The sequence below is a fragment of the Tursiops truncatus genome, chromosome 3 (genome assembly GCF_011762595.2).
Source record: "Tursiops truncatus isolate mTurTru1 chromosome 3, mTurTru1.mat.Y, whole genome shotgun sequence".
In the NCBI taxonomy this organism is placed as follows: domain Eukaryota; kingdom Metazoa; phylum Chordata; class Mammalia; order Artiodactyla; family Delphinidae; genus Tursiops; species Tursiops truncatus.
This window is the reverse complement of record NC_047036.1, coordinates 160,317,947-160,329,121: the sequence shown is the minus strand read 5'-3', so window position 1 is coordinate 160,329,121 and position 11,175 is coordinate 160,317,947. Positions and strand designations below refer to the sequence as shown.

At 47.9% G+C, this 11,175-nt stretch overlaps 1 protein-coding gene across 8 annotated transcripts in view; it reads left to right on the top strand.

Moving 5' to 3' along the window:
• The window catches only part of SUGP2 (SURP and G-patch domain containing 2), a 31,042-nt gene that overhangs the window by 136 nt on the left and 19,731 nt on the right, over positions 1–11,175 (top strand). For 5 of the 8 annotated variants that reach the window (XR_004526006.2, XR_004526005.2, XM_033854016.2 and 2 more), the window contains exons 1-4: positions 84–269; positions 1,730–1,861; positions 5,854–7,461; positions 10,437–10,557. Coding sequence is in view for 6 of the 8 variants with exons in the window: in XM_033854016.2 (XP_033709907.1) it covers positions 239–269; positions 1,730–1,861; positions 5,854–7,461; positions 10,437–10,557 (1,892 nt within the window). In the remaining 2 variants the exon portion in view is untranslated. Of the gene's footprint in view, positions 1–83; positions 322–586; positions 731–1,729; positions 1,862–5,853; positions 7,462–10,436; positions 10,558–11,175 lie in introns of those variants that run through there. The other 3 variants (XM_033854017.2, XM_033854021.2, XM_033854018.2) reach the window with 3 other exon arrangements.

Here is an 11,175-nt window from a genome sequence, read left to right as displayed (position 1 = left end):
AAAGCCGAGGGAGCCAACAGGTGTGCGGCGGCGGCGTCTTTGTCTCCTTTTTCGGGCGGTTCCCGTTGCCGCCACTCCAGGCAGCGAAATTTTTTACCTCAGGAGTGTCCGCCCTGAAGACGGGGCAGTGCGCCTGCGCAAAAGGGTTTGGCGGCGGCTGCCTGCGCCTGTGCATCAAGGCTCGGCGGCGGCCTGCGCCTGCGCGGCGCGGCGCTGCGGAGACCGTTGGCTCATTTGCATGTCCCCGCCTCGCGCGGTGGCGGCGGCGGGTGAGGAACCTGAGGCGGCGGTGGGGGCGGCTCCGCACGCGGTGGGCTCTGGGTGAGGTCCGGGCCAGGGCGTTGTCGACGGATGGGCCCCGGGGTGAGGGCTTTGGGCTGGACCCCGGGAATCCCGGGTCTCCACGATGGCGCAGCGGGCTCAGCCCTTGGCTGCGCGGCGGCCGCGTCGCGTCCGGGTCGGCCTGGGGGGCTGTCTGCGGCCTGCCGGGCCCGACGCCCCCTTTTCTTAGTCCTCGGAGGCCGGTAGGAGGCAGGCCGCGCCCGAAGGGGTTCATTCGTTCGGTCGTTCATTCATTCAACCTGAGCCGGGAGCGACCCCTCTGGTGGGGCGATAACGGCGGCGGGGCGCTGAATCCGGCTCTTTGCCATTTTTAACTGGTTCCGTCCCCACAGCGACCCCCCATCATGAGCTACCCATTCCATAGATGGGGAAGCGGAGGCACGGAAAGGTTAGGTCACTTGAATTGATCTCGGGCCACCTGGCCAGGAGACCCTGCCCTTCGGTAGTAGAGAACAAGGGAGCCCCGGGAAAAGGGCTGAAGGATAGTAAAAGGGGGTGATGGTTATAAGAAATGACTATAAGGCAGGGGAAGACTTGGGTTTTGAGGCTGGAGGTTTCAAGATGGAAGGGAAACCTTGGTGGGTAAGGACACTGCCACTGGATTGCTCAGTGTTGCTTCTCAGTCTTTTTCTACTCAGTCTTCAGGGCTTTGTCCCCACTTCCAGTGCCCTGTTTTTGCCAGGTTTCAGTCTGGGCTGGCTGACCTTGGATGGGTCACTTAGCCTGAATCTCCCTTTTGCATTTTTGTGTAATTTCATTCATAATAGGACCCACTTCTTTATTGGGTTCTTGCAAGAAGTAAACGGCATTGTGGGAGTCCCTCCCCTGCAACAGAACCTGGCACAGAATAAGTAAGCTCTGTCAGTAGGTCATCATCACTGGTCAGGGATTTCTCCACTCACTCGTTGAGACACCTCTCTCAGAGGGGAAGTTAGCACTCAGAGCCTCTTCACCATGTCTGTGAAAATAGGAAAATGGAAATGGGAAAGATCACATCTTTCCTAACCACCATTTGCAAGGGTTATGCTCCTACTGCCCTACATTGTTGTGTTTAGTTATGTGTGTTGCTTCATGTAGTCCTTCAGCAACCCCGGAGATAAGACTGCTTTTATAGAGCTTCTTTTAAGGGACTCTGGGAAAATGGGCTCAGAGATGCAAAATAAATTATCCAAGATCAACATGCTTGTCTTACTCCTTCTCAGCCAATACACACCTGTGAGGTTCATGAGGGCAGAGCCCCCCTTAAAATAATCTGGCCTCCCTCTGAAGTACCATGCCAGATTATGGATTACTGCCTCGTTACTTTGAGGATTAGGTGAAACAGATCAGACTCTGTGAGAATTAGTTGTCATTCTTAGTGTCTTTCGTTTCCCACTTCTCCCTACAGGTCAGAGAAACATGGCAGCAAGGAGAATTGCCCAGGAGACTTTTGATGCTGTATTGCAGGAAAAGGCTAACCGATATCATATGGACCCCAGTGGTGAGGCTGTAGGCGAAGCTCTTCAGTTTAAAGCTCAAGGTAAATTAAAGTGCCTGTTTTTTTGGGGGGGATGGAGCGTGTGTTTAGGGTTGGGACCAGACCCCAATCTGCAGCTCCTCAGATCCTACCTTCTTATTTGTTAAGGGGAGAGAAAATTTTCTCTTGGTCCACCTGTCATGTCACATCATTATGTAGAAGGAGGTATTGTCATTATCTCGAGGTTCTTCTCCCCGGGCACCTTCCGCCACCTAAAGACGAGTTCTTAAATAAACCTCCTGGCTCCATCCCCACCATTGCTACCCAGGTTTGAGCTCTTATCAGTTCTCACCTGGATTATTGCAATAATCTCCTCCTGAAAGGTCTTTCAGCTTCTGGCTTCATTTCCTCAAATCTGCTTTCCCCACAGATCTCTTTTTTTTTTTTTTAATTAATTAATTAATTTATTTATTTTTGGCTGTGTTGGGTCTTCGTTTCTGTGCGAGAGCTTTCTCTAGTTGCGGCAAGCGGGGCCCACTCTTCATCGCGGTGCGCGGGCCTCTCACTGTTGCGGCCTCTCTTGTTGTGGAGCACGGGCTCCAGACGCGCAGGCTCAGTAGTTATGGCTCATGGGCCCAGTTGCTCTGTGGCATGTGGGATCTTCCCAGACCAGGTCTCGAACCCGTGTCCCTTGCTTTGGTAGGCAGAATCTCAACCACTGCACCACCAGGGAAGTCCCCCCACAGATCTCTTAATGCCAACCTTGCTGGGCCAAGTCCCTGCTTGGACCCTTGGGGCTCCCCATTTTGGGTTTATATTCTCAGACAAGTGCAGGAGCAGCCGGGTAACTGGTATGTGCAAGACAGGAAGGTCTGGGGGGCCTGTGGAGCTGCTGAACGTAGGCCCTGCCTGAAAACATTCCTTTTGCAAAGTTTTGAAACATAATGCCAGCAGAATTAAAAATGGTGCCCATGGTGCTTCTCTGGTGACACAGTGGTTGAGAGTCCGCCTGCCGATGCAGGGGACACGGTTTCATGCCCCGGTCCGGGAAGATCCCACATGCCGCGGAGCGGCTGGGCCCGTGAGCCATGGCCGCTGAGCCTGTGCGTCTGGAGCCTGTGCTCCTCAACGGAAGAGGCCACAGCAGTGAGAGGCCCGCATACCGCAAAAAAAAAAAATGGTGCCCACACAGATTGCGGACAACTTGGAAGTCCTTCACAGCACACGAGGCTCCTAGCCCTCATCCCCTGCTTTGGGCCTGTTGTTTCAGTTATACTGTGTGCCTCTCTGTGTTTTGAATCCCTCATCCCAGCTCTGCATGGTTAATTCCCTCAGGCACTAAGACTCAGCTCACAGGTGCCTTCCCCCAGGAGGCTCTAGTAGGCCTGGAGATTGATTTTGCACTGTGTACTTGCTCCTCTGCCATGGGCTGGCCTCCTCCAGGCCTCCTTCGGGCCTGTGCCGTTTGCTGCTGCACCAGCCCTAGAGCCAGCTGAGGTGTAGAGGAGGCTTTCTCAGTGTTGGCTGGATGAGCCTGAGTGCTTGGGGTAGGGATAACTGTTATTATGTGCTTTGGACCTGGAGAAACTGAGGCTTAGAGGCTGTCTCCAGATTCTGAGTTTTCAAAAATGAGTAGCAGACAAAACCATTCCTATTACAAAAGATGGGAAGAATTAAGTAGTTAAGAATAAGATGTAAAAAGCCTCTTTGCTGTTTCCTTATCCTTCAGAAGTAACCATATCTGTGGTGTTTTGTGCATCCTTTAATTCTTTTAGCCATATGTGAATCCTGAATACTTAATGTGTTTTTATATATATATACGTATACGGGGGTATATGTACGTGCATATATATGTGTATGTACATAAACCTGTGTGTATATATATGGGTATTTGAATCTTGGTTTATCTTTATCTAGAGACTCGAACACTAATACATATCTTAAGTTACCTCAGAAGGGTTGGGGGCAGGGGAGACTGTGAACCCAGTAGGGTGCTAGATGGTTCTCGAACCATTTCTTTGTCACAGAGCTGTATGGTCCATCGGGCAGCCTTTCTCTGTGCGTGTGCTCTACTCTGCACTTTTCCAGTGCCTTGTAAACCAAGTCATTGGAAGATCCTGTTGTGTAGAATGCAACCACTGCTCTACCTCTAGTGCTACCACCCTCACCAGGCCATCAGTAACCATACTGTCTGGATTATCTTGGTGGACTCCTTGCTGGAACATCCACATCCACTCTTGTCCCTTGTGGTCTGTTCCCCACAGAGCAGCCAGTGAGGTCGTCCCTCTGCTCCAACCCTCCCTCACCCTCCACCCCCATGGCTTTCTGTCTCATTCATAGTAAACCCCAGAGTCCTGTCAAGGGCCTGGCTTGATCTGGTACCCACCCTGTTCTGTTTGCATCTTCTGTCATAATAGTTCCCTAATTTTGGTGCACATTAGAATCATTTGGGGGCTTTTTTAAAACCCTAATGCCCAGGTCACACCTCATTCTAGTTAATTAAGTCAGGATGCCCCAGGGACTTCAGTGTGCAGCAGAGTTTAGGTTCTGCCTTCTTACCACTTTGCCCCTCTTTCCCTCTGTTCCATTCTGGCCACATTTGTCCCCTCCTCGTCTTACCTCAGGGCTTTGTCCTCACACTCCCTCTGCCTGGTAGGCTTTCCCCACAACTGCCCGTCCTGACCCCCACAGCAGGTCTCTGCTACTCAGATACAGTGTTTCAGAGTTGGCCACCTTGACCAGCCTGTCTAAAAATGTCCTTTCCTCCTCACATTCCCGCCTGTTTATTTCTTATTGGCACTTTCTTACGCCTCAAGGACTTTTTATGTTTGGCTCCCTCAACTGACAGGTCCAGGAAAGTGGGGTCTTTGCTGTCTCCTTTCCCTGTTGTAACTTCAGGGCCTATAACAGTGCTCACATGCAGTAGGTGCTTAGAAAGTACTGGTTGGACAAATAAACTTGGATTTATACAAAGCCCTGGCTTCCTGTGGCCTCTTGGCCCATCATTACTTCCTGGCATCTCTCTCTCCCTTTTCTTACATTTGACTTTTTGACTAGGTAATAGATTCTGATTCAAAAGCTAGAAAGTAAGAAAGGCACTCTGTGCAAAGTCTCCCTGAGGCCCACTGTTCTCATATGCCCATAGTTCACTTCTGTTGCTGGCTTCTTACAGTTTCTTTTTTTTTTCTTGGCCGTACCACGCTTCTTATGGGATATTAGTTCCCCACCAGGGATTAAACCCAGGTCCTCAGCAGTGAAAGCGTGGAATCCTAACCACTACACCGCCAGGGAATTTCCCTTACAGTTTCTTTATGCACAAATGAGCAAATGCAAACATAGTTTCCTATTTTTCTCATTTCTCCACAGGGTAGGACAAAAGTACACAGTGTTTAGTTTCCATTGTGGCCTCTGTTGTTGTGGCTTGTTTAGCTTCTGTCTTCCCTCCTATCTGCTTCAGTCTCTGTTTTTCCAGGAATTGGTTGGCCTAATGGACCTTGCTGAGGGAGCCTATCAGCCAGCTTTGGGTCAGATGCTCAGCCAAGGCCCAGCCAGCTGTGGTGGGTGCAGTGTCAGATATGGCTCCTGCCTCAGTGGCACTGTGGGCCAAGAGTTCCTCATAGGAAGCAGGGGAAGCAGACATCCTCTAGAAAACCCATCTGCTGTGTGATAGAAGTAGAAACACACAGGTGTTCTGGTCGCAGTAAAGAAGCCCAGGTTATTTGGGGACCAGATACCCTTCCCTGAGTCTAAAAGAGGGCTTGTAAAACAGAGCCAGGACAGGAGATCTGAATGAGTGAGAGTCACTGCTGCCCAGCCTCGATGGACTGTCGTCAGGGCAAATGCAGGCCCAGTACTTGTAGGTCTTCTGTTTTTCTAAGTAGTAAATCTATTTTTAAGTGAAACCACACACGTTTTAAATGTTGGCAACGAATATGAGCTTCTAAAATGCACTCTGACTGATAAAGCACCCCTGCTGGCTGGTGGTCTGTGGATCATCCGTTTGCAGCCTGTGGTCTGAAGTACCTTTGTGTTTCTTTCTGGATTGTTTATTTCAGATCTTCTAAGGACAGTCCCAAGAGCCAGAGCAGATATGTATGATGACATTCATAGCAACAGCAGATACACTCTGGGCGGATCTGTAGCTCATCCTCAAGACACTGGGAGAGAAGGCCTGAGAGGTGATATATTTCCAGGACCTTCCTTCAGATCAAGCAACCCTTCTGTAAGTGACGACAGCTACTTTCGCAAAGAATGTGGTCGGGACCTGGAATTTTCCCACCCTGACTCCCGAGACCAGGTCTTCGGCCACCGGAAATTGGGACATTTCCGTTCTCAGGACTGGAAATTTGCACTCCGTGGCTCTTGGGAACAAGACTTTGGCCATTCAGTTTCTCAAGAATCCTCCTGGTCACAGGAGTATAGTTTTGGTCCTTCTGCATTACTGGGGGACTTTGGCTCCTCCAGGCTGATTGAGAAAGAGTGTTTGGAGAAAGAGAGTCGGGATTACGATGTGGACCGTCCGGGAGAGGCAGACACTGTGCTCCGGGGCAGCAGCCAAGTCCAGGGCAGAGGCCGAGGTCTAAACATCGTTGACCAGGAGGGTGCCCTCCTAGGAAAGGGGGAGACTCAAGGCCTGCTCACGCCTAAAGGAGGGGTCGGGAAACTTGTCATGCTGAGAAACATGAGCACAAAACAGGTGCCCACTGTAAGTTGTATCACTCCCAAAACTCAGGGCACTGACCAAATTCAGAAGACCACCCCAAGTCCTGATCTGACGCTGGGGACAAACCCAGGGACAGAAGATGTCCAATTCCCCACTCAGAAAATCCCTTTGGGGCTTAATCTGAAGGATATTCGGCTCCCCAGAAGAAAGATGAGCTTCGATCTGATAGATAAGTCTGATGTTTTTTCGAGGTTTGGGATAGAAATAATCAAATGGGCAGGATTCCACACCATAAAAGATGATGTTAAATTTTCCCAGCTTTTCCAGACTCTCTTTGAACTTGAAACCGAAACCTGTGCTAAAATGCTCGCCTCATTCAAATGCTCCTTAAAACCAGAGCACAGAGATTTTTGCTTTTTTACTATCAAATTTTTAAAGCACTCTGCTTTGAAAACACCCAGAGTTGATAACGAGTTTTTAAACATGCTTTTAGACAAAGGTGCTGTGAAGACCAAAAATTGCTTTTTTGAAATCATAAAGCCCTTTGATAAATACATAATGAGGCTACAAGACCGGCTGCTGAAGAGTGTCACACCCCTGCTCATGGCCTGCAATGCCTATGAGCTGAGTGTCAAGATGAAGACCCTCAGTAACCCCCTGGACTTGGCTATTGCCCTGGAGACCACCAATTCTCTCTGCCGGAAGTCTTTAGCTCTTTTGGGACAGACGTTCTCCTTGGCCTCTTCTTTCCGGCAAGAGAAAATCTTAGAAGCCGTCGGCCTCCAAGATATAGCTCCCTCTCCTGCCGCATTTCCAAACTTTGAGGACTCTACTCTGTTTGGGAGAGAGTACATCGATCACCTGAAGGCCTGGCTGGTCAGCAGTGGGTGTCCACTCCAGGTCAAGAAAGCCGAACCCGAGCCAACCCGAGATCAGGAGAAAACGGTTCCTCCTACCAAACCTGAAATTCAGGCTAAGGCTCTGAGTGGTCTGAGTGATGGTAAGGAAAGCAGCAAAAGTTTCTGTTTGTTGCGATTTGCTTGCTTTTCATGTTTTCTTGTAATGTCTCTCATTCTCTTTGATATTTGTACATAAAACTCCTTTAGCCAGTTGGAAACAAATCAGAATTTTAGTAGTAAACTCACAATGACCAGTATACATGCCTGCCATTCATTCTGTAAGCATGTAAGCATGCGTTAGGAATCTTTTGTCTGTTACAGAAGTCCTTAGACTTTCTGGGTCAAGACTCCTTTGGGAATCTGATGAAAAGCTGTGGTCCTTGCCAGGGAAAATACATATATGTTTGTACACAATGTTGCACGTTCTGGGGTGTTTGTGTCATCCTGCAGCCAAGTTTTAAGAAGCCTTGTTCCAACAGCACCCCTTCTCTACCCCCGCCAAGTTATTACTAGAAGGGAGAGTAAATGCTGGGCACAGTCTCTTAAGAATTCTCCAGGCTTCTAAGGGAAAGAAGTCACAAAACCCAGCCCCTCCTTTGCTGGGATTAAGAGGACTATAGGAGAGGCCCCAGCTCAGCTCAGCATGGGGAGTCAGGAAGGCTATGTTTGAGCTGTTTTGAGGGATGCGTGGTGGAGGCACCTTTTCACCTGGTCGCTTTTCTAGACTGGCTAAAGGTTGAGAGATCACTTAGGTATACCTGGTAACCTGCAGTTAACGAGTTGGCTTACTGGGGAGGGGAAAGACCTAGAAGAAGGTAATAGAAATAGAAATGACTGGCTGGTGTCCCTTGTCCCTCCCCCTTTGCTCTCAGGATGGACGTTCTCACAACCCAGACATCCCAGAGGTCATGAGCACACATAGTGGCCATGTGGCCATTTAGGAAGTCCCCTTTCCCTCTGATAGAGTTTTCAGCTTCCATTGCCCCAGCCAATTTGGGAAGTCTCATTTGTCCCTGAGTCTCTTCAATCCTCTCCACCCTCGTGGAGCCCTGACTGCGACAGGCACTGGGTAGGTCGCTCCACGGATGGGCGGCCACACCTACTCCCAGAGAGAGAGCCTTCCAGTAGTGGGCTCAGGGCTGAAGCAGGACCTCTCCTCCCCACATCCCCAAAAGTAGTGGGGTGGAAAGTCAGTATAACAACGATACTGAAGAACTGTAAGAAGGACAAAAAAGTCCCCCATAACCTAAAGTTGCCTGCCACCATCCCCTGGTTGTGCTGCTATGCAGGCATGCCTGTAGCTGCAGTCTTGCTGTACTGAAAACACTACAGTCTGCTCTTTTACAGGATTATCGAAGGCTCTTTTCTGTGTTTCTGCGGCATTTGCAGCATCATGACTAAATGTGAATTTACCTCACCTCTCCCTTGATGTTGGACTCATAGTGCCTTTTACTAGAGGCTTCTGAGGCTGAGCAGAGCTCAGTTCCCATGAGATTGGCATCTGCAAAGCATTGGCTCCTTTTCTGGTCAGCAGGTAGACAGTACCAGCGCCCACGTCTTATGGGGCGCTGCCCTGCCATTACTTCAGTACTGTTAGAAATGCTGAGATGACATCTTTGGTTGTATTTATTATTGCTATTATTTTCGTTAAAAATGTTTTTGAATCCTCCCTTAAAGGAGATAGTCACAGAATGATTGCTGGGCCAAAAGTAGGACCCACTTTCTGGCCCTTATTATGGTCATCTTCTCTAGAGATGTTTGCAATGATGCACAAATTTCATTGTCTTTGAAAGCTTCTGACTTTGAATCTCTTATTCTTTTGTAAAATCATATAAAACTAGCAGTTCTATAAATAAGAGCTGACAACAAAAAAAGGGAAAGTAATTTCAGAGGGGAAATGACATGACAATTGAAGGATTGACTCATCCTATGTTAAGAACTCACATTGATGTTTAAAATGCCATTCCACAGAACAAACTGGAAAACCTCTCCAGTTCAGGGGTGATTTTTATTGAATGAATGAACAAATAGACCATCTATGCTATTAAAACTAGCAAATATCAGAAAACTAAACAATCTTAGTGTTTAAGGACATAATGCTCTTCTGTGTTGCTGGTGGCATTGTAAATTACAAGTCATTGGAGGAAATTCACACTTTAAGAAATGTTTTCTTTTCATACATTCAGCAGATATTTTCTGTGAACACCTACCTTGGAACTACTGACTTTTTTTTTTTTGCGGTACGCAGACCTCTCACTGTTGTGGCCTCTCCCGTTGTGGAGCACAGGCTCCAGACGCGCAGGCTCAGCGGCCATGGCTCACGGGCCCAGCCGCTCCGCGGCATGTGGGATCTTCCCGGACCGGGGCATGAACCCGTGTCCCCTGCATCGGCAGGTGGACTCTCAACCACTGCGCCACCAGGGAAGCCCTACTGACTTTTTAAATTGGGAAATTTTTCTTTGTAAATTTATGTATATGTTTTATGATTACAAAACACATGTGTGTTTAACTTTTATAGATAAAGCAAACACAAAAATGAAATCCCTGATAAATCTACCACCCATAGATAATCTCTGTTAACTTTCTGGTATATTTCCTTCTAATTTTTTTCTGTGTGTCTGTACTTATGTATCTCTTTTCCTTTTTTTCGTATTGCAACTCACAGTTTAGATATACTTTTTACATATTTTATACCTAGATACATTTTATGTCTTTTGTTCTCCCCTTAATATTGTGAACATTCAAGTTAAGATGTGTGCAAAAAGTGGTTAGGAGTTGCTGCACACCATTTTCTCCTATAGAATATGTATATATATTGCTCTGTACAGTCATCGTAAGTTTGTGACTGTTTCTCTCCTAGCGATTATGCTGTTATAGCTTTTGAGAGGATATTTTGCATATTGGTTTTGAGAATAACAGGCCCCTTTCCTCTTTTCAATGCTGGTCTGTCATCTACGAGGATTTCAGTTCCTGGTGCCTGCTTAGGCCCCATCCTAAGCCTTCAGTTCTGTCCTGGTCTTCCCAGGCCCCATGTGGTCCAGTGCGTTTCTCAGAAAAGCCCTTCTGTGTGTTCCAGAGGTCCCCCAGCGAGCAGACCACAAGGTGGTGGACACCATTGACCAGCTGGTCACACGTGTTGTTGGAGGCAGCCTGTCTCCCAAAGAAAGAGCTCTTCTCAAGGAGGACCCTGCTTACTGGTAGGTCTTTAAATGTTGCTCTTCAGAATTCCTCCCATAAAGTACATGGCAATGTTTTTGTTGCTCTGATGATGTCCAGAGAAGAGGGTGAGATGCTTATTTTGTGCTGTGGTGTAGTCAGTGGAAGAGCATGAGGGTGGGTCAGGTTCATGTGGGTTCAAGCTCCAGTCTGCTGCTTACCTGCCATGTGGCCTTCTCTCATCTGGACATGGAGCACTTTGTCCCTGCTGTGCTGGTTTGAGGATGAGGTGAGAAGTGTATGCAAAGAATGAGTGTAAGATAAGGAATATATCACAGCAGTTGTTTGTGATTTATTGCTACTGTTTGTTAAACTGTCTTTTCCTTTTGCCTTATTGCCTCTTCACTTGAATAGAACTTTTTAAAATTAAAGTTTTCACCATAAATATAGTATTTGATCATTAGAGAAGGTAAAGAAGAACAGAAAATTGGGCAAAGCCACCTGTGTGCTTACTGGCATTCACTGGCATTTTTGGGTATTTGCTTCCAGTCTTTCTGCTCATTGCGAGCTGTGTGGTTTTTAACACAGTTGTGATTATGCTGTGATATATGCTACTCCTTTTAGATAACAAAGGAAAATGCTCGTATTCCCTACTTTTT